General features: G+C 47.8%; 1 protein-coding gene across 6 annotated transcripts in view; it reads right to left on the minus strand.

Moving 5' to 3' along the window:
- HDAC4 (histone deacetylase 4) overlaps positions 1-23,757 on the minus strand; it is a 244,611-nt gene that overhangs the window by 80,137 nt on the left and 140,717 nt on the right. For all 6 annotated transcript variants that reach the window (XM_084779888.1, XM_084779885.1, XM_084779884.1 and 3 more), the window contains 2 exons: positions 16,922-17,163; positions 3,254-3,404 (listed from right to left, as the gene is read on the minus strand). In XM_084779888.1, coding sequence (XP_084636014.1) covers positions 3,254-3,404; positions 16,922-17,163 — 393 coding nt within the window. The remainder of the gene's footprint in view (positions 1-3,253; positions 3,405-16,921; positions 17,164-23,757) is intronic.

Here is a 23,757-nt window from a genome sequence, read left to right on the forward strand (position 1 = left end):
ACTAAAGGGCTGCAGCATTGGGAAGGCTGACAACCACTGCTCTGGAAAGACTAAAAAAATTAATGAAACCAAACAACCATCAACAAGAGAAGGTGCAAACAACCAAAACTACGGATACAAAATGGGAAAGCACCATAGTTCATATAGACCAGAGAGAGAAAGGATGCTGAGCTCAGGCTGAGGTCAGCACTATTGTAATGCCAAACCTGGCACAGCACTTCAAGAAGGAAAATGCTCATCAGTATCTGTACTGGCTGGTTTTGTGTGTTAACTTGACACAAGTTAGAATTAGAGAAGGAGCCTCAGCTGAGAAAATGCCTCCATGAGATTCAGCTTTAAGGCATTTTCTCAATTAGTGATCAGTGGAGAGGGGCCCAGCCCAACACGGGTAGTGCCGTCCTTGTGGCCCTGATTTCTACAAGAAAGCAGGCTGAGCAAGCCCTGGGAAGCAAGCCAGCAAGCAGCACCCTCTATGGACTCTGCATCCACTCATGCCTCTAGGATCCTGATATGTTTAAGTCCCTGTCCTGACTTCCTTCAATAATGGAAGTGTAAGCAGAATACACCCTTTCCACCCCAACCTGCTTTTTGGTCCCAGTGTTTCATCATGGCAATAGAAACCCCAGTTTCTCTCACAAATATAGTCATAGATATACAAAATGAACCACCCAAGCACGCAACCCATAAAAAAAGATCATGCTTTATCTTAGGTGAAAGAGGCTATTTATTCTGAAATTTGTCAGGTGGGATTTCCATCTAAATAGATCTATTTACCACATTCACTAAATATGTCAGAAAAAATCCTATGATCACTTCCAAAAGATGCTGAAATATCTGATAAAAAATCATTACCTGTGCATATTCAAACTCATAACACTAGCAAAGGGGGCTAATTTGATAAAACAAACAGGCCAGTGAGTAAGTCCTTCTGGAAATGTGGCCTCCACCAGCAAAAGGGAGCCAGACTTCCATCTCTAACCCATCATTCTAGTGGAAACCTAGCTAGGTCAGTCAAATAAAGACAGAAAAGACATAAGGGCATTCTGCCTGGGAAGGAATAGCAAACCTGCCAGTATTTATGGACGCTGTGCTTCTATAGACTGAGACCCTGAGCCACCCTGCTGATAACTAGAACACGAGTTTAGTATGGTTGCTGGGCACTGAGTCAAGAGTCAGCAGGTTGCTGATTGCTTTTCAAAATTGCAAAACCAAGCGATACACAATAGTGTTAAGCCAATCGGATGGCTTGAAATATGCCTGCTGAAATGCACACAAGTCTTCTGTACAAACAATTCTAACATTTGCTAAGAAAAAAAATTAGAAAGACCCAAAGAATACTGAGGGGTTAAGAATAATCAGTGCTGCAAAATATCACAGCTCACCAACGGAATACAGAATCTCTCAGGTAAACCCAGGACATGTGTGGATGGCAACAATTAATTTCAAGCCTTTCAATGAAAATACAAAGTGCCAAGAGTAGGAAAGACAAAGTAGTAAGATTAGCATTGCTGGGCCCAGGCTCACTTCCAAGGTGTGGTGACTGAAGCTACAAGCACTGATGCAATGACAGCAGGGGCTGACATCACCAATAGGGACCATGGAAACCTGTGGTTGTGGACATCAGTTCTCAGAGACTGTAGAGGGGCTAGATACACACCCTGAACCATGCAATGCGCACACACGCACGCGCGTGCACAGAATGGACATCCACACAAGGGGGGAACTATTCAAATGCTGCAAAATGGTTTGGGAGAAATGAGTGGTTTTTAAACACACAACCCAAAAGTACACAAAGGGAACTGAGAGAGCGGACTACGCTGAGAACTGAGACTTCTGTGCTAAACAAACATCATTATGAGCAAAAGGTCACCACTCGAAGGGAGAAAAAGGTTGACAACATACACAACTCCCAGCTAGCTTTGCTCCATAACGCACAAGGAGCAGCTCTACCCCAAGGCAAAGGGAGCTATCTCATCTGAGGCACAGGTAAAGACCTGGCTCAACACTCCCTGGAAGAGGGTTCACACTACACCTCAGTGGCAGGCAGGGGAAGGCAGCATTAGATGCCAGACGGACTGCTACAGAGTTGGGATTGAAATGACTGATAGCAGCAATACTGGGGGAAGGGTGAAGCCATGCAGGCTTTGAGGCCCAGCAGTCGACTTAGGGCAGTCTTTACTGGATGGATGGTCCTTAGGTGTTAGCTTCCATGTTACTCTTTGTTGTCACAGATCTATCTGTCTGCCCCTTTGTATATCACATGCCAAAATGATTCTCAAACAACGTCAAATAACAGACTTTACAAGAACGTCTTAAGCACATGCATCCTTGCTCTGTGGTACAGATGGAGATTAAAATTCATACAAAAATTTGTTACAATGATTTGTAAAGATGGCTAGCCATTTTAGTGTTTGCAGATAAAGGATTCTGGGGTCTGTCTGTGTGGTGTTTTGGATGAGAACTGTTCCCCATAGGCCCATGCATTTGAATGGTTGATCCCAGTTGGTGGAGGTTATGGAACCTTTCGGAGGTGGAGTCTAGCTAGAGGAAGTATGCCATGGGGGGTGGTGTTACAGCCTCACCCCACTTCCTGTTCTTGTTCTGCCTGTAACCCACCCCCTCTCTCCCAATGTGATCAGCCTGCTTCCTGCTTCTGCTCCCTTTCCCTATCTTCCCTGCCAGAACAGGTTCAGCCAAAATTAACTCATTTTCCTTCAGTTGCTTGTGGTCACGGTATTTCCATCACAGCACCAGAAGAGTAACCAGTACAGTCTGCAAGGTAGATTTTAGTACTAACACACTATCTGTGGCCTCTTGGCTATGGTTGAATTGGGCTCTCCTTAGGGACAGCAACCACACTGATGGCGGAGTGTCTTCAGCTGCATGTCCACCTATAGGCTGACACCTACTTTGGGGGCACTTAAAAAATGTTTCCAAAGAAAACATTGGGAAGACCTCAGAACTGGAAGGTATGTGCTTTATGGCTTTAATATTCTGTGCATCTGTGAAGAGCACTGCCAAGTAGTCTCAATGTGGGAGCCCTAGGATACCCCTGCACGGAGGCTGGTACTGAGTCCTTCCCGACACCTGGATGAAGCCAGAAGCATTGGTTTAGAGTGACCTGAAATAATCACACTGAAGACACTGATGACTCCTACGTGGGGTGACAAACCCTTCCAGAGCTGTTTGGGGAAGCAGCCCAGGCCACAGAGGCAGCGGGCGCCCTGCGTCCTCACTGTCCCCCAGCACTCACTCTCTTTGCCCTTCTCCTTGTTCTTGAGCTGCTGCAGCTTCTGCTCCCGGTGCTGCTTCTCCAGCTCCTGCTCCTGCCGGTGCCGCTCCAGTTTCCGCTGGTGCTCCAGCAGCTCCTGCTGGTGCTTCATGGCCAGCATCTCCTGCTGCTGCTGCAGGCAGAGGAGGACAGAGGTCAGAGCCCTGGAGATCCATGGACACCCAGGAACCAGCCCACATTCCCTGACTGGGGTTCCCGAGGTGCCACCTGCCTACCTGCCCTGTCAACTAAAGTGCTACAGAGGAGGACACACTGCCAAGGTCTAAAAGTCCTCTGCCCCTTTAAGGGCAAGATTCACAGAACAGCCTTGGATCTCTGCAAAGCACCCGGGAAGAGTTGGTAACCTTGTAAGGTGGGAATGCTCTTTGAGTATCCCCCAGAAATCGGGAATAGTGAGACGAGTTTGCACAACTGCTGGGCATTTCCTCGTGAATAAAGGCTCCTGGAATTCTACCTTAGGGACCTATCTATCAGAGTCCACATTAGAGTATGCCTGTAACAAAGAAGGCAGGCCCAAGCTCTTCAGGGTGAGCAGACTGACAATGGTGTACATCCACCTGAGGCAATGCTGCCCACCTCAAAAAAGAATTAGTTACTAAGAGGTAGAAGCACAGGGCTGAGTCACAAACAAGCAAATTCACAAGGACATCAGGTAACACACACAAGGGCAGGAAGAAGTCGATAAAGGTTCTATCGCTGTTAAGTTCTAGAGCAGAAAACAAAAACCAACCAAACAAAAAACAACACCCAAAACCACTGTGACATGACAAAAAAGCTGGTGAGGGGACACAGGGGTTGAGAGAAGAATGTGGGGGGACACGGCAGGACATGCGCCCCACAGCCATGGAAACACACTTTATAACACACCTAAGATCTGGGCATCTTTATGTAGACATTAGAGCTCATGTTTCAAAATATGACAAATCTAAGAGCATGAAAAGTGTGAAGTCCTTATAAGAACTAGTTAAGTTTAGCAGGTAAAGAAGACAGACTGCAGCACTTAGAAAACGTGAATACTGTTACGACAAATTCGTAAGAATGTAACAAGCTGCCCAAATAGAGGCTGCTGCATGAACAAAGTAGGGATTCTTAGACACGGTCAGAAACGAATGGGAAAAATGCTCACACCCCCCCTCCCCCGACCCTGTCCTGCACTGGGAGGGTAAACAGGAAGCTTGCCTCCAGCACTAGCAGGTAACCTCACAGAGCCTCTCACCTCTGCAGGGCCACTGCCTCCTCTTCCCTTGGCTAAGGGCTGTTTCCAGGCATCACTGCAGTAGCAGGTGGATATCCTGTGGGCACGGGTACTTTTTTGCTATTGCTCCCTCATGGAATGAACAATGGCAGGGGGTAGTGATTAAGGAATTGGCAACCAGGTGGCCATTTTCTATGGGAAAAGCCTGACAGAGTGTGTCCTCACCCAGAGTGAGTGATCAGTGATCAAATATGGAGACAGTCCTAGAACAGAACATCCAGCCATACAAGACTGTGCAGGTCACAGCACAGCATGCAGCCATGGCAGAAAACCAACCAGTGCTTGGGACCTATGGAGTGCTTTTCACTTAGACCTGAATCCTACAGCCTAGAAGGAACTTCGGATGTCAATTTGCTAACCTTGTTTGCCAAATGACTGTATCTGGAAGAAAATGAAACCCCAGGCTGTTGGGCCCTCCTGTGAGGAATTTTCTTTTTGTCTCCTCCTCTTTTTGGGGGGTGGGGGTGGGGTGGAAGGGGAGACAAGGTATATTGCCCCAGCTGTACTGAAAAGCAAAATGTAGAGCAAGAGGGCCTAGAACTCAGAGATGCCTCCTGAGTGCAGAGTTTAAAAGTGTGCACCAACACGCCTGCCTTTGTGAGTGATTTTTAAAATCAGATTATTTGAAGCAGAAAGACCCTCTCTCAATCTGGCCCACACCTTGGGTGGCAGCCCATATAAAGGAGCGGGAAGAAGGAAACTGCCTTTGCGTCTGCCCTGTTGTTGAGATGGCCATCCCTTTGCAGGTAGTAGAGCCCACTCCTTTGGGATTCCAGCTCAGACTGGATCAAGAACCCTCCAGGATCTCTGTGCCAGACTAGGCTAGCTGAGGCATACGTCCAGCCTCGCAGACTGGCAGCTACTGCATCCCTGGCCTTTCTGTCATGAGACTATCAGGCCACAGCCCGTAATCCAGTCTGCTAGTTCCCCTTTAACATATATACATCCACTGTATCAGTTCTGTTCCTTTAGAGATCCCTGACTGAGAGAACAGTTCAAAGCAGGAAACTGGCATGAAGAGGAAGCCTAGTAAAGGTTTTGGTTTAGGTGGGCTGGCTTCCGTGCAGTTTCCATGATGCCCACGTGGGGAAAGAGCTAGCCCTTCAGCCTATGCATGGACGTATGAACCAGTACACAAATGAACTACGTAAGGTCCAAACGTGTGCATCTGAAGGTGTGGTTTCAGTGCACACGAGTGTGAAGATGTTGCCTCTTGTGTGGTCTCTAGCAAGGCTTTACAAAAGACAGACAGGCAGGCAGGCTATACCCAGAGACATGTCCAAAATGGTGCTGCGTAATTATTCAGGGAGGCACTGGGAGGATCCTCCCCAATCCAAGAGAAAGCCAGGAGGTCAGCACAGCCACAGCTAACCCTGACACACACCTTTCAAGGTTCATGCTTCCAGAAGTGCACAAGCTGCACAGAAGGCCTGGCCTGTACCCTTCTCTAGCCACAGGCCTTGCAGCTCCCTGGTTGGCTTTCCAAAGACAGTCTGTCACCAGCTTCCACAGCACTGGGTAAACGGAGGAGGCGGGACTGTAAGCTGCTCTGAGTTTGTTCCAATCAGAATCACAGTATGTCACTTACCCAACACGGGAAATTCAAATCATATCTTATCAAGAATGTGATGGGAAAGTGACAGCAATTGTGTAATTTATTCCTCTCCAACAATCAAACATGTAACCCAGGCATGGAATACAGGTATTGAGACCCTGAGATGACTTCAGTAAAATCTAAGAACTTCATGAGCAAAACAAGCAGGACCACCAGCTTAGTCATGTCAAGTGCATAATAAAAGAGGTGCTGGACCCTTCCTTATGAGCCCAGCCTGGAAGGTACAGGCAAATTCTCAGGCTGCCATACCTACCATTGACACCCTGGGGCTGACTGAGGCTACTAGTCCTATCCCCTAGGATAGAGACTACAGCTATGTCCTCACCTGTGCTATGTCCCCACAGCCCACAGAGTGGGCCTCCCTGGCCTTGCTTCCCTGTTGCTATGGAAATAACCCGAGGCCAGACCCTCACAGAACTTCTTACAACTGTCCAGTCACAACTGTGGTCGTTTGCAGCAAAGATTTACTGGACAAACTGAGCAGGTGACACTGGAGACTGCCGAGATCCCACAGTTCCTGTTGGAGGGGACTTGCAAGGGCTCTCCTGAGAAAATGAGCTACATCTACAAACACATTCCCTAAGAACACTCATGGGGGCAAGGGTCATTGCTAGTGAGGTGTATGGGGGTAGATTAATTGGAGAGGGGACAGCAATCCCCACAACAGCTCAGAAAAAGGGAATGGGAGAACACTGCAAGACCATGCCCAGGCAGGGGTGGCCTGCCCAGGCCCTACAATGGGTACCTTTCTTGCAGAAGGCCAAACACTGTGTGCAGCAGCAGAGGGTCCAGAGGGAGCCAGTAAGGGCTAGCAAGTCAGTCTCCTGGCTCTGGTTTATATTTCAAACAGCCATCAGAAGGGAACTCAGCTACTGTTCCAGTGCTATGCCTGCCAGCCTGCTGCCATGCTCCCTACCATGAGGGTCTTAGACTCACCCTCTGAATGGTGACACCCCCCCCCCAATTCTGTGACAAGGAGCACAAAACACTGTGTTGAGAATAGTCGGGAGGTACAGGTGGCCTAATTTTTCTAACAAAACAAAACCAGCCCCACTATTCTAATCAGAATTTAGGCTCACTTTTAAGGCAATGATCAGTTTTGAGCCACACATTCACCCCAAATTTAGCTTAATTGATTTCAACTTTTTAATTTACTGGACACTCAACTTAAGACATTTTGTTCAGTGTAAACTCACTTTTCAAAAGTAAACAAAAATAAAAGGCTTCTAGGCTGAAAGGCCTGATGCTGAGAACAGGTGTTCACCCACAACTCCAGTGAGGCAGAGATCCTTCTGGGTCTCTAGGAAGCTACCATTAATCCTAGTGATTACTGACCAGCTGATCAGAACAGGTTCTAATCAAACTCAAGTCTCATTAAAGGCTACTAACATCATGATGTTGCTCACAGCACTGCTCAAACACCAACTTCTCTGGTCCAGCCTCAACAGAACACAAGCTGAGGCCATGCCATTTAGGAAGCTGTTCCCTGGACCTGAGGGATGGGATACTATGTGACCCTGACATCCCTAAGGCAGGCATTTCAGGTACCTGTGTATAATCCTGTATGTGTGTATGTCCTACAGCACATGTGACTGGGTTGTCCTGATGGCTACAGCTGACTTAGGAGACACATAGACTTTAACACAATGGATGACCCAAATAGCAGGCTTCTTCTCAAAGATGTGTTAATTACTTTTTTCATTGTTATGACAAAATATGTGACACAGGCAACTTAAGGAAGTATCTATTTGGGTCACAGTTGGTGTGTTGGATAATTTTATGTCACCTTGGCACAGGTTAAAGTCATTTGAGAGGACAGAACCTCAATTAAGAAAATGCCTTCATAAGATCTGAGTTGCAGACAAGCCTGTAAGGCATTTTCTTAATTAGTGATTGATGGGGGAAGGGCCCAGCCCATTATGGGTGGTGCCATCTCTGGACTGGTGGCCCTGGGTTCTGTAAGAAAGCAGGTTGAGTAAGCCATGAGGAGCAAGCAAATAAGTAGCACCCCTCCACGACATCTGCATCTGTTTCTGTCTCCAGGTTCCTGCCCCGACTTCCTTTGATGATGAACTGTAATGTGGAAGCATGAGCTGAATAAACTTTCCTCCCCAAGCTGCTTTGGTCATATAGTGTTTCACCGAAGCAATATTTACTCTAACTAGGACAGTTGCAGGATACATAGTCTATCATGGTGGCACCAGTCAGGAAGCAGGAAGAGATGGATGCTGGTGCTCAGCTAACTTTCTCCTTTTCAGTCAGTCCAGAACCCCAGCCCATGGAACAGTGTTGTCTACAAATTGCTTCCTACCTCAATTAACCCAATCTAGAACACCATCATAGATAAGCCAGATGCTTATCTCGTGGGCTGACAATATTTTAAAAGTCCACAGTGTTTTTCTGATTAAAAGTAATATCAAGGGGCTGGAGAGATGGCTCAGCAGTTAAGAGCACTGGCTGCTCTTCAAGCAGACACCAGTTCAATTCCCAGCACCCACATGGCACCTCACAATTGTCTGTAATTCCAGTTCCAGGGCTCCTGACACCCTTGCAGACATACCTACAGGCAAGACACCAATGAACATAAAATAAAAATAAATTATATATTTTAAAAAGTAATACCAAATGTGAAACTAAGCATAAGTAAATCACCTATAGTCCAGGGCGTCTAGCTCAGCAATACAGAAAAATCTAGACTTAAAACTGTCACCTCTCCTAGTTTTCTCTGATGTGTGCCCAACAGACCATATTTAGCTAGATGTTGTATATAACATGCTAACATCAAGGACTAGAGGAAGGGAATGAGAGTGGCCACCCTGTGGATGGAGCCACCAGGAACAGGCCAGCTAGCAAGGGCAATAGCAGTGTAGCTCCTATGGGTACGAACTCATTTGTCCCCACGTCTACCACTGTGGGACTCAAGCGAAGCTTAGCAAATGCATCAATCCTTCCTCCCTTTCAATATTGCATGTAGCCTTTTGCTACAGATGGACTCTGTTCAAGATCATGGCTTACTCAACCTGACTGTGATGGTGCAGCCTATACCAGCTCCCACGGCAGCTTGTCCTGAAGCACAGCTGGCCTGTTCCCAAGCCTTTCATGCTGCTCAAGACTTACCAGTCTACCCAGATGTGGACAAACGGCTCTCTTGTCATCAATCCACACACTACTTAAAGAAGATAACACTTGAAATAGCATGAGGATAAATCAAGTGCACTCTTGAAGAAAAGAGTGAAATCCAAAAATCTAGGGGCAGAATGTGAGAAAGAAGAGCACTGTGGTGAGTCCTGTCTGTCTTGATGGGCCTGCACATTTGTTTCCTTATTCCACCAAAGCTCAATATGCTGTGTGTAGCTTTATTCAAAGATGCTCAGAGAGCCTTTAAGGCAGAATCTCATGTGCTTTCCTGAGATAAGCATAGAGCATGCTCCATTATGCTCTTTAGTAGAAACATATTAACAGAGCAAAGAAATAAAGTCATTCCTGAGCACAGAGCTGCTGACTGGCAGGACATGTTGTTTGTCCACAGTTTGTAATGGAGCACTTGGGATTAAAATGTCCCAGGGCTCTCAATAAGAAACCATTTCCATCTCCACTCACTGGACCAACTGGCTCAAATCCAAAGGCAACCTCATTACAGTACCCAGGAAACAATTCATCCTTCCATACACACCCAGCGGTGAGCAGCACCCCCGTGGGTTTGCCATTCAGTGTCCCCACCTGAACCCATACACTCAAGTGTTAAAATGACATGCAGTAAGGTCTAGGGAAGAAAGGTGAGTACCAGCAGTGGAGCTGTGCCAGGGGCAGAATAGGAGGTACCCACGGGCCAGAGCAACAACATCACTAGTGTACACAGTGTCAAGAACTACTGAGGTGGTCAGGAGGAAGAAGATGGTGGGAACACTACAAGAGCAGAGACCCAAAGTAACACAGCAGCCTGCATTTTTAGTGTCTGCGTGTGTGTCAATATGTGCATGTGTGTGCATGTCTGTGTATTCTCAAAGAGGCTGTTCACTTCCTAGAGTACATAAATCTTCCAAGCCTCATCCCACCTATCAACAGCCTAACTCCAGCTTTTCCTCCAAGCTTTAGCTCAGCACTGCACTCTCCTGACCATGGTACCTTTAGGTGCCAGTGGGGTCCATCCCTCAACATTCTAATACACAGAAAGGGTCAGTGAACCTGGATAACCATATAACTGATATCCAGAGTCGGCAAAGAGTAGCCAGTGTCCTACCATGTTCAAGGTTCCATGAAGATTATCAGCTCCTACTGGTACCTGGAAATATACAGAAAGCTCACTCTTGTCTGCAGATACTATAGCCCAGAGAAAGCTGAGTTAAAGGACATTTGGGACACACAAAGCCTGATGCTCAGGAACCAGGAGCTCTTGGCCAAATGAGGCACAGTCAAGATGGCATCAAGTGGCCATCAATGCCCTTGAGTAGCAGGTGAAGTTGGGCCTGTCACAGAGAATCCCAGGTGCAGAGCTGATCTGCACAACTCCTTTGGGCTTAAGGCTGACCAGGTAACCAGGGACATGACTTCCCAGGCGTCATACAGGGCACAGAGTACTTCCCTTCATGAATAGTGTCTCAAGCAACATGTCCTAGGCTACTTGGAACAAGTAGTGTGAAGATTAATCTCTGCTCTCAATTTGATGAGATTTAGAAGCACCATGGAAACAACCCTGGGTGCATCTATGGGGGTGTTTCCAGAAAGATTTAACAGATGGGCAGTTGGCCCTGAATGTGGTGGCATCAGTCCCTAGACTAGGGACCCAGGTTTAAAAAGGGGGGAAAGTGGTGAGCACCAGACTTTCTCTCTCTGTTCCTGAGGATCCAAAGTGACCAGGTTCCATGCTGCTGCCATCATGTCTCACCAACCATTGACTGTATCAGAATGTACCCCTTTCCAACTGTGAGGCAGAATTGACCCTTCCTTGCTCAAGGTGCTGTTTCTTAGGTATCTGGTCACAGGAACAAGTAAAGTAACTATGTCAGTAGCAAAGCAGAATAAACATGAACCTTGGTCTCCAGGGCCACAGAACCAGATTCCTTCTCTTTGGAGCCCACTACCCAAGTTTGAGCTGTATTCTCTACTACTTAGACTATATAGATCTTGGTGGTTAGGGCACGGGAAAGAGCCCTCTGATGCTGCTGCTTCTTCAGAGAGGCAGTAGTCTTAACTGACAGGAAGACAGCAGCAGGATCTTAAGTCAGAACCCTGCACAGGTAGCTACCCACAGCTCAAAGCAGGGACTGGTTCCACAGTACCAGGGAGGGTGTCATAGATCTTGAGAAAGTTGTGGAAATTTCAGTTAATTCAGAATAATAATAATAATAAAAGGAAACAATTTTTGTTTGCAGATAACATCAGTAACCCAGAAGATATTTTAAAAAAATCAACGCCAGAAAAAATTCTATCCAGTTATTCCCAGGACCATGTAAGGGTGAAATCCAGGGCTTGTCTATACACTGGCAGTAAGTGAGCATGAAAAATAAAAATGCAGAAACAGATTTTATTATGTGAAAATTAAAAACAAGAATTTACTGGGGTAAAAGTTTGATTAAACAAATAATGTTGTTTCTTGAGTACAAATTCAATGCTAGGAAACGGTCACCCCACAATCTCAAGTAATTCCTCGCATAATTGTGGAGACTTCATGAGAATGGTTGTGAAGTTCATCCGGGAAAAAAAAGACCAGGCCAGAGAAGCCAAGGAAACTCTTTGCAGAAGGACACGGTGTTAAGAGACAGGAAGCCAGTCACGGCTATGCGGGCACCGTCAGAGCTGCATGGTGCCAGCATAAGGATGGAGCAAGTTAGACACAGACACAGACATGTAGACATGCACATGAGAGAGACAGGCGGCATTTTTAATCTGTTCAGGAGGAGGACGTTTATTTCATGGTCGGAAAAGTGGGTAACTACTCTGGGTCAAGTAAGAATGAACAGTAGAGGCTAGAATGATGTCCTTGTTCATAAAGAGGACGCCCACACCTACAAGACAAGACCAGCACTGCAACGGAAAGCAGCACAGACAATCGTAGAAGAAATGCAGAAAGTCACTAGGCATGCACAGAGGGCTGAGGACGCTGGCAGCCACAGATGTATAATGTTCTGGCTGACTTTGTATCAACTTTACACAGGTCAGAGTCATCTGAGAGGAGGGAACCACAACTGAGAAAATATCTCCATGAAACTGGGCTGAAGGCAAGCCTACAGCACACCTTCTTAATGTGTGATTGATGTGGGATGTGGGTGAGGCCACCCCTGGGCTGGTGGTCCTAGGCCTATAAGAAAGCAGGCTGAGAAAGGCTTGAGGAGCTTAAGCAGCACTCCTCCATGGCCTCTGCATCAGCTCCTGCCTCAGTTTCTGTTCTGTCTTCCTTCAGTGATAAGACTATGGATGTTGAAGTGTAAGCCAAATAAACCCTTTCCTCCCCACTTTGCTTTTGGTCATGGTATTTCATCAGAGCAATAGTAACCCTAACTAAGAAGTGTAGGGAATGTGGGAGAGGATAGTAATGCCGATGAAGGAAGAACAGATGGCCCAGGAGTGTCCCTTGTCCTGTCTCTCAGGCTCTAAGAGGGGTAGTCACTGCCTCTTGTTTTGGACAGCTGGCTAACACATTGTAGTACCAGCCCCACAGCAATGCCCCTGTGCCCAAGGGTCTTGTATCACAGCAGAATGGATGTTCTCTTAATCTTCCAGGTGGCTCCCACCCAGCCTCTTAGGCTGCATCTATGTCTACCATAGGCTGCACGCCCTGGCCATATCTAAATAAGTTCATCTTGAAAAGCCAGTTTTTGTATCATTCATTTTGGACTGGCCATTGGGCCCTTACGTTGGGGAACTGGATTTATACAGGTAACTCAGTAATGGGAAAGGGAGAAACTATGAACAGTGTATGCATGACAGTCACAGCAATTAAATGTTTAATTCTTTAACCGAAAGGAAAGATGAGGCATGTCAGGCGTACAAGGAGCAGAACATACATTTGCATTCAGGATGGAGTGAACAACCTCCCCCAGAGGAGGAAACTGCTATACCAAGTGCTAATGGAGGACAGGGCTGGCCATGAGCCCCACGTCAGCTCTGGAGCCTGAATTCTCTGTGGAGTAGGAGAGGGACAGGGCCTACTGCTATCTGTTAACCCCACACTACATTTCAAGTACAAATACCTGGAATGTGCGTTTCTTTGGTAAAAACAGTACTTCTAAATACTAAAAATAATACTACAAACCCACAAGTTGAGTGTTTGGGGCCACTGTCTTGATCTTCCATGCCACGTGGGTCTGAAACAGCTATGGCATCTTCTAGGAGCAATTCCAGCTAGGGACACAGCACCGCCTCTCCATTCAGCCTGCAGCCCACCCCTTCAGGCTGGGGAGAACTAATGCTGCTGGGAAATGAGCAGAGGAGCAGGGCCTGCAGCAGGGATAGGGTGATTCTGAGAATTACAGCCCTGGAAAGACCTTGTTTACCCCAAATTGACAATTAAAGTTTTACTTTAAAAATGTCTCCTGTTCCAATTATAAATTCTATTCAAATTCACTGATGATTTAATGACACTAATTAGATTGTGTGTTCAAGAAATCTGTCTGACAAACATCGCTGCCAAGTGTCGTTAACAATATGATGGCACAAAGAAAGTTTAAACCATCAAAACAAAAGACTGCTAATGCAATGACACAATTATATAGTCTGAAGGCTTTTATGATCTCAACTTTAATTAAAAAAAAGATTAAAACCTTGCATTTCTATGATTCTAAGGTCCTGTTTCAGAGGCCAGCTCTGCAGGTAGGTCTCTCAGAGGGTCTAGAACTGCGGGGTGGAGGAGCATGACCCCAGGGACTCACCTGGACTGACTGACACCAGATGTCTAGGTGCTAAAAAAGACTGGTCAAGGAAGTGCACCCTGGCTGATGGGACTTTAACTCAAGAGTCTTCTTTATACTTCTTGCTACTGCCCTGAAAACTCACATAGGCAGGGAGATTTGTCTCTGAGCCGCTCACTGTTTAAATCATGAGAACATCTAGACACTCAACAGAACAAGAACACAAAGTTACTCTTCACTACACTGGCTAGAGCCTCCCACTGCACACACATGCAGCCCTGGCTTCCTGTCACGCTAAATGCTGCTGGCAAGGCTCGTGTGTACAAGCAACTGTGGATGGGAATTTTCAATGGCAGAGACACCACAGGTAAGCTATAATTCAGCAGAGCTCCCAAGTCTGTCTTTGGCCAGGGTCCACAGAGTCAGGAGGAGAGCCAGTGCTCGCACAGGTGTGGCAAGTTCTGAGGTAGCCAGGACAGTTAGAGTGTGTCCAGCTGAGGTCCACCTCCCTGAACTCATGCCCTCATGCCACAAGGCTTACTCTACTGCTTGCTCTAAGGATGGAGAGAGCTTCTGGCCTGGTCCTCACTCTCACCACTCAAATGCTGCAAGTAGCCTAGGTGCATGGCTGGCAGAGCTCCCCTGTGTACAGGGCCAGCTTTCAGAGAGGGACTTAGGACCAGACACCTGGCTATAGAACCTGCCTCTGGGACAGGATCTCAAAAGCACAGCATAAAGCTCAGGGCTACAGGACAGGGGCTGCCCTAGAGGCCTGTGCAGAGCTGCAATGCAGCATCAAGACCTGGGAGCACAGAGAGGGGAGAGATCATAAACTTCTAAAGATAAACAGTGAGAAGGGCCATGGTGACACAGGTCAGGAAACTGCTGTCGAGGAGCTGTGAGGGCTGGCCACATAGGCCATGAAAAAGCTAAGACTCTGGATTTAAATTGCATTTTAAGAGTCACAGACATGAGCTAGGCGGTGGTGACACACACTTTTAATCCCAGCACTTGGGAGGCAGAGGCAGGTGGATAACTGTGAGTTCGAGGCCAGCATAGTCTACAAAGTTAGTACAGGACAGCCAAGGCTATACAGAGAAACCCTATCTCGAAAAACCAAACGGGGAAAAAAAAAGGCCACAGACATGTGAGGCTATGGCTCAGGTAGAGAGAGAATAAGGCGAGCAGCCTGGTGAGGTGGCACTCAGTCAGCTGGCACATCAGGGCCACTGGGTGCCTATACCTGAAATGACTTCTACTGATTTCCAGCTGGTGCATGGCCTCTTCCTGAGGCCAGCCTGCAACACCCAGCTCCTAGTCCTGGAAAACAGGGCCCCATAGGAAGTAGGCCTGGCTATCCATAGCAGAGCACTGGGCAAGTGTCAGCAAGGCTTTCCTTCCTAGGCCTGGTATTGGTCTTGAAGAGCAGTAGCAGCAGCACAGCCTCACATCCCAGGACAATTTATCAAAACACCAAAGACCCCAGTCTCCTTACAGACAGCTCTCAGAGCCCAGGGTCAGGTGTCTAGGCCCTCTTTTCCCACAAGGCCCAAGCAGGACAATGTTCTCAGCAGACACATTCCTGAAGGGGGACCAGGGCAGGTGGGACTCTGTATTGTGCTATCTGAACCAGGAAAGGGTCTATCCAGTTCTATTCAGCAATCTATGCATGGCCTTTAGACATAAGTCACTGCCCAAGACACTCCATGGCTTCTGAGACTGGTCTGGTGGTGGCAGCACTGCAGAGTGGTTAGTACCAATCTAGGCCCAGGGGTCTTAGATGCCAGGACTCAATCTTGGTTCTGTTCTCTTGGGTAGGCAGGTGGTTCTTGGAGGCTGCTGTTGTGCAGTACGCAGCCCCTGCATGAGGACAGCAAATGCTGACCATACACTGGCCATTCCAAGCTCAGCCAGGCCTCAGAGGGGACAACCCTGAACAGCACAGGACAATCACAGGAGACTCAGGGCAGGACCCAGTGCCTGCTCCTCACTTCCTTACCCAAAGAAAATACTGTTTGTGCTGAAACTATGCTCTGTTGGGTGATTTTTGTTAGACAGCTGTGGGCAACCTATACAACTGCTATGGGAGGCTTTTTGCTAATTTAATAGGACTATTGCAAAATGTAGTTTCTACTGGACAGTGTGGCTCTATATGGGCCTCAGTAGAGATAGACAGTCCTGGCCTGCCAGCCTCACCATGTAACATCCTCACATCACTCGTGTATGTTTCTTTCCAACTTGCTTAATTTGAAATTCTGGGATCAGATTAAATAGAGAATATATTAAAAAGGTCTTTGTTAACAGTTTTTCCCTGGACTTTTGGGGGGCGGGGTGGCAGGGGGAGTCATTTATGAGAAGTCAGTGGGAAAATCTGAGAAAAACCATATGGAACCCCGAGTCCTCTGAGGTCCTTTTTGGCCTGTCTTCCTGCTGGCTATTTTCCTACATGTGCACTCATTTTTAGAGGGCAACCACGAAGTCCTGTGTCCTATTCAGGACTCATAAGGCCTAGGACATTTGCAGCAGCATTATAGTGAGGGTCACCTGGTCCTTGGATCTTGACACTTTGTGGGTAAAGACTGGGCCTTGAGGACAGCAGGAATCATGCCCCCCAGAGGGTCCTCGGGTCTTAGCATTCCACAGATGATGCCAATCCTGAGGACAGAAGGAGTAGGTGTCCTCCAGAAGGTACTTGGTCCATGGACTAAGCACTAGATGGATGATGCCTATCCTGGGCACAGAAGAAGCAATTCTCACCTGTCCATACCTCAGCACTAGATGGAGTCACACTGACCACGGGGAAGAAGCAGGTGTCACCCAGAGGGTAACTGGTTCACATGTCTCAGCACTGCATAGGTAAACAGACTCTGGACAGAAGGGCATATGACACAGAGCCTAAGACTGCTGCTCACCTTGATATGTTCATGTAGCTGGGCCTCATGCTGCCGGGACAGCTGCTCGTGTTGCCGCTGGAACTCCGCAATGAGGATCTGCCGCTGGATCTGCTGCTTCTGTTTCAGTGCTAGAAGCTCCTGCTGCAGCTGCTGCTCCCGCAATGCGGGTTCCAAGGGCAGCGAGAACTGGTGGTCCAGGCGCAGATCCATTGGTACTGCTGCAGGGGCCACTTGCAGAGGCAGCGCCGTAGCCACGTCCACTGTGAAGAGAGCACAACACAGGCAAGTGGGTCACTGTAGCAGCAAGGCTAGCTTCAAGGTCTGGGTCCCTTCCTCCCTGTAAGGCCTAAATGACAACTACCATGGAATGTTGGTGGCCCAAAGGGCATCTGGTGGCCCTTGGCCAGTAACCTAACAGGCTCAAAGCACAAGGTTCAGGGATCCTAGGGCTGTGTCCTCAAGCACAAAGATCTTAAGGCAGTGGCAGAACTGGCCAGGAGACATACTTACACTGAGTTCTTACTCCCCACTTTTTGCCAAAGTGGGAGGGCCTACTCTCAAAGGACCCCACTGCAGAACCAAGGGCCCATCTGACGTCATACTGAAAAGTCAATAAAGGGAAACTACAGTAAAAGGCTCTGCTTAGCCACACAAGGAGCCAAGTGCCAGTACTTTGCTACTGCCCCTTCTCTGAACGAAGCCACTGCAGAGCTATGTATGAGCCTCAAGAACAGTGTGTGCCATAGAAGTGGTCCAGATAGACACTCAAGCGGAGAGCTTGTTGCCATGGTAAAATGAGCACCCTCTTGAAAAACATGTTTACCCAACCAACTGCAGCCAATAAAGTATGCTCCTGGCGGGCAGCACGAGTGTTCATCAGGGTGGCTTCTGCACTCACACTGTGCCCATATTCTGCCAGAGAGAGGCCACTGTGGTTCTGATTTAAAGCAGAAGATGGGTCAATCTCGGTACTTACAAAACTGATTCCAAATTAAAGTAAGAAGAAACAGTGTGGTGGAAAGGTAAGTTTTAAATTACCAGCATAGGCTCAGAGAGATGGCTCAGTGTGTGAGTAAAGGCACCTGCTACCACATCTGACATTTGAGTTCGATCCCCAGGACCCACACAGTGGAAGTAGAACCAACTCCTGGAAGTTATTCTCTGACTTTTACACATGTGTCACAGCTTGTATGACCTACCTACCCTCCAAATGCACATATGCGTGCATGTATCACTTTAAAAACATGATAAGCAAAAAAAGAATAAGTTACCAACTTGATGAAGAAGCCCCACTCCTGCCACAGCTATGTTATGAGCAGTGTTTCGTGCATGGGCTCCTTAGAAGCAGGGCCACTCACTATACAGTGTCTGTCAACAGGCAGCTGTGCAGACATTCACTGGGTTAGGGGGAGGGCCCTTAAAGCCTTCCCCAGAAAGCCTCTCCCCACTGCCCCGGTTGCCATGCTTCATCTGTCCAAACACAGCACTGAATCCAAGGGAAGGAGGCAAGAACATTGCCTACTGGAAGGGACTCAAGTTTAGAGGGAAGTTCGAGGACAACACTGGTGGCAGATGCCTAACACCCAGGCCCTGGCCCTCAGGCCAGCTCCTTATGTACTTGAACAGAATCCTCTCTAACAGTGGCTATCCTGTATCCCTGCGTCTCGCTAAATCCTCAGAGCCTTCTACTCACAGATACAGGGTGGTCTCCTTCCTGGGTAAACTGTAACTGATAATCTTGAGCACATGGACTTGAGTAGGTCTTGGTCCCTGGCATTCCTGTAGCAACTCCCACATAGCAAGTCCCAAAGCTGGCCTCAGTTGCCAAATGAGTAGATCCCTGGTCCCAGGTCTCTGCCTTGTCCTTCTAGGGTAAGGCTGGGAAGAGCTCTAAAGATCACCAGAACCCTAAGGTTCTGGCTCAAGATACAGCTCCCCAGATAGAGTCCAGGGTAGGACCAAGGAGACAGAGATGTGGACACACTGCAGATCCTCTTGGGTTCCCTGATGAAAGACACTGTCTTCCCACTGACACATTCCATCAGCAGCCTGACTTCTGATTTGGCCTCTGTGGTCTCCACTGAATCCCCCAAGGCTGCACTGAGAGAGTAGGAGCAGACAGACCCCAAGGAACACCTAGGCCCTGGGCTAACAGCCTGCCCACCCACAGGAACACAAGCAGCATCTTCATGTCCAAGGGAAGCTCCCTGTGTCCCAGCCCAAACTTGTGCTCCTCATCATCAGTGCGGCGGTGCTCTGGCTGCCTACAGGGATATTTCTACCTTCTGCACCTTGGCTCAAGCTAGCTGTACTAGAAGCTTTTTAATTTGATCTATGCTTGTTCCACGGGCAGGGCTTCTCTCTCACACACAAGAATAAGGCCTGGATTCTCTCCTTTCATTTTTTGATCTTTTATTTCTAAATGAAACAAGATAGAAATATTATAAATAATACCTGTTACAGAGAACAACATTTTTTCCATGTTTTAAGGATAAGACACTATAGCAGGTAAGAAATTAAACCGAACAGTATCAGTTTTGAAAGGGGAAGACTTCCTAGAGGAGCCTCAGCGCAAGCTCCTTCCTCAGTGCTCAGGGGCCAGGCTGTGCTGCCTGACTGGACTGTAGGGAGCAGCAGCTGCTGCTTGCCGGGTTTTATCGGTCTCCCCATTTTGAACTCTCAGACATGATCCTTTAACCTGTCAATCTCTTGGCTAAGTGAGACTGAGTCAAGCTAGTTAGTCTGCTTCTGATTTCCTGGGGTAAGTTACATCATCTTTCTCAGTTATAGACAAATATGGTCCTGACGGGCTTAGTCTCTGACCACTTTATTTTAGGATGTGAGTTGATTAGGGGGTGAAAACTAGCCTACAATCAACTGATCCATTTTATACTCTTAGTGTCTAGTTAAACAGTGATAGTTTGATTTAAATAAAAACACATGAAGAATTAATGAAAGCATGGCACTATCTCATGGCTTATAAGCTGTCTTTTCCTGTGTGTTACCTCACTTGGCCCTGGGGGAGGGGGCAGGTGTGACTCCTGCTATAATTTTGCTGACATGACTTATGATCTGCATTATTAACAAGGCTGTATCAAAGCTGCTGGGCACAAGAACATGCCATCTGCCCATTTCTAATTTTCACAGAGGGGTACCATTAGGAATGCCTAGCAGCAGCTCTGTAAAATACCAAATATATAACCTTTAAAAGGATTGCTTTGGTTAACTTTAAGAACACGATAGGCCAATCACTTCTGCTAATGTATCCACATACTAGCAACAGGGATAGTGGAGCTAGAGAGATGACTCAGAGGTTAAACACACTTGCTGCTCCTTCCAAAGGCCCAGCCTTCAGTTCCCAGCACCCATGCTGAATAGCTCACAAACTGTCTATAACCCCAGCTCCAAGGAATCCAATGCCTTCCCCTGGCCTCTGTGGGGACAGCTGGTGCAGTCATGAATGCTTAGGGACTGGCAGGGCAAGGTGTGGTGTGCAGAGGGCAGCTGGGGTAGGATGGGCAGTTCCAGGCAGTGCCAAGACTGGGCGGCTCAGCAGCTCCTCCTCAGTGGTAGGGCAGAGTGACACCAGATGGGGCAATTTCCATAGTAGTACTTTCCTGGTTCTGAGGCTGGGCTTAGACCCTGTTACAAGGAAACCACATTCACACTTGGTCCAAAGGATACTAAAATGAGTGTGGTAACAACTGGAGTGCTTTCTTAAGCCAGGCTGATTGTACAGCACTGACATTCTTCCCACTGCAACACAGGCAGTATAGTTCCTGGCCTACAGGTCAAGGCTGGCTAGCACCCCACCAAGTAATGTAAAAGAGTTGCAGGGTTCTCTAAACAACAGCTAGCATGTGTGACTAAATGTGGCTTACTCTTTCAAGAAGAACAGGGAGAAGGGCTGTGAAGGTGTTTGTCATGCACTGAACATAGCTTTGGCTTGAGAAACTAAAGCTGAGAACAGCGTGGGACAGAGCCTGTTGCTTGTTTTGAATTTTGTTCCATCTTCACTCAGTGTGCTCATCTTTTTAAAGCTGTATTTGAAGCTGTAACCTTGGGTACTTGTTAGCCAGACTAAAAAGTGAGTGGAGTGCTACCATGCTCACCACACGATGAACACGTGTGCGACTGCTGCCCCCTCTCACTCAGGCATTGCCCATACTTCCCACCCACAAGTACCGGAACTTCCTATACAAGTGCCGTCCACCTCAAAGGATGGATTTTGCCCAGGTTTTCTTTTCCATTCCTCTATACATGAAATGTATGGTGACCAGTCCCCTCTTCCAAACTACCAGGGGCCCAACAGCTCAAGAGGAAGAAGCCAAGGGCAGGGCTAGTTGAAAGCCTTCCTGTTCTGGGCTCTTTCTGGACTACAAGTCTCTGGAGGGTTGAAGAGAAGGGAGCACCACTCCCACAGTCCAAGCACCACAGAGTGAACAAGACCCATGCGACAGTCCATTGAGACCCCGGTTCTAGTGCACAGTGGACTTGGGCCCAATTGTTCTACATGAAAGCAGTGTGTGGTGCTGGGTGCTAGCACTGGTCCTTTAGTGAAGTCTGCCAGTGAGTTCCAAGAAGCATTTCCTTGTCACAGTGTTGGGAAGAGACAGAAAGACTACCTTGACCTGTATCCTGAAGTACCAACAGAACTCTACTCTTGGCTACAGAAGTTGAGAGAAGGTAAAACACCAAAGGCTCTCTGTTACCTGCAACTCACATCCCATAATCTGCTACGGTTCCTCTCAAGTTAAGGCCACTTTGTCAGACACAAAACGAGGCCTGGAACTCACACAGGCAAAGAGACTCGGCCAAGGGCCCCTGAGAACATGGCCTGGCCATCCCCACAGCCATCATGAGGAGGACAAGAGGCGTGGCAGTAGCCCTGCTCAAGTGCCAGCTGCAGAGACTGAGTGCATGGTTCCCATTCCCTAATGACAGCACAGCACTGGCAGTTGCGTCAAGAGCGACTTGTGCTATTTCTGTATCAAAACCACTGGAAATGCCACACGTTCCCAACAGAGACTGTTGGTGCTTTTGACCCAGGGTCCAGGAGAAGAAAACGAAACCCTCTCTTCTTAAAGAGTACAGCATCAAAACAAAACCGCCTGTGTGCTCAGCAATACTCTATGGAGGGCTGAGAACTCCTCCATAGGCTGTGCTTTGAAAAGCTTATCAATACAATTGAGCCTATGACGTCAGTGAGGACACAAAGACCACATTCAGAGCACCAAGGAGCAAGGCCGGTCTGCTGGGAGCCTCCAGTTCTCCCTCCCAGATGCTGCTTTCCATTACGTGGGTCACCTCTTTCCCTGACACCACTTCACACCATCACAGGGACTTGGAATGAAAGCAGCACTGTTCAGGAAATACACCAGAGTTGGGGGGGGGTGCCTCAGTAAAGAATAACTCATTCAGCTCTAGGGAAAAATAATAGATGTTTCAACTATGTAACCATGGCTTCCTCTCACTGACATTTGCCTATATACGGGTAGGGGGAGAGCAAGAATGGGAGGAAGAAGGTGACGACACTGGCTGCGCAGAATGTGAATCTTGCAGTGTTGCCTGTCATCCAAGACCAAGGGCAAGTCACCAAGTAGCAGACAAGAAGAAGCCTAGGTAACATGCCACCTTAGTGTAGCTCCAGAGACTCTTTCCCTGAGTCCCTGGGAACCCCACGCACCTAGCCAAAAAAAAATGCACTTGGGTCTTCCTAAACTTTCTGTTGCTTCTTTATGGCATAGGTAATCCCAAAAGTGTATTCTTTCCTGATCAGAATAAAGGCAGTGGATATGAATGAGCCACAATGGCAGGTGACAGGCTAAGGTACAGAGGTCTTTGGAGGCCAAACTTCTGGGACAAAAGACCAGAGCCTATGAGGGCAAGTACATGAGTGATGCCAAAAAGCAAGACGTAGCCAGCACTGTGTCTGGTAGGCACTCACACAGACTTCCTGTGACCCTGGAAGCAATCTTCTCACTGCTGCTTTCTCCCTGCACCACAGCCACTCTAGGACTCAGGTGCCACTGAGAAGCCTCTGAAGAGCCACCAGAGAAAGCAGTGTCCTCAGGCAACTGGGATAGCAGGGAAAGGAGCAAGTGATGTGGGTCCAAACATGCTACACAGGTTCAGCCACGTATCTGGTTGGCAAAGGAGCAGCATCAGGCAGCCACAGAAACGCCTGCCGTCAGGGCCCACCGGCTCCCTATGGCCAGGCACCCTGGTCTCCTGCATAGCTTCCTACCCAGGCTTGTCTTCCCTAACTTCTCCTGGCCTACGCCCCACAGAATTCTCCCATGACCTTCGTTACACTTCATATTCTAGTAATTCTCATTCTGCAGGAGCGCAGGCCCAATGTGATGTGGAAAGGAGGTACAAGGGGTACACCCTCACATGTGACAACGAGGCCTCTTTGCTTGGCTACGGACAGCACTCCAGACTGAAAACCATGACTTTAGAAACGTGAAGATACTGATAACCCATGTCTTCCTGCTGCTGAGTCTGTCACTGAAAACGGGAAGCGACTGAGTCTGAACCCTGCATCGTGACTTCTCCTGATGTCCTGAGACCACCTCCTTGGGCTTCCTGTTCTCAAGCTCCACATTCTGTGTGTAGACCTCACTGGCCCCTCAGTGCTGAGTCCCAAACACTTCTTCTCATAGGTATTTCAGGGTCATTCTGGATCACTTAGTTGACAGCACCAGTTTTTCCTCTTCTGGAACTGCAAATGCATGGCACTGAGTCCCCTGAAGCAACCTTCTAGCTTTCCTTCCCATTTACTCCTATCTTCTTTTTTCTTATACCCACTGAGCTTCCTTAAACATATATCACCTCCTTTAGGAGTCTGTCAG

The sequence above is a fragment of the Acomys minous genome, assembly GCF_964271855.1.
Source record: "Acomys minous genome assembly, chromosome: 4".
In the NCBI taxonomy this organism is placed as follows: domain Eukaryota; kingdom Metazoa; phylum Chordata; class Mammalia; order Rodentia; family Muridae; genus Acomys; species Acomys minous.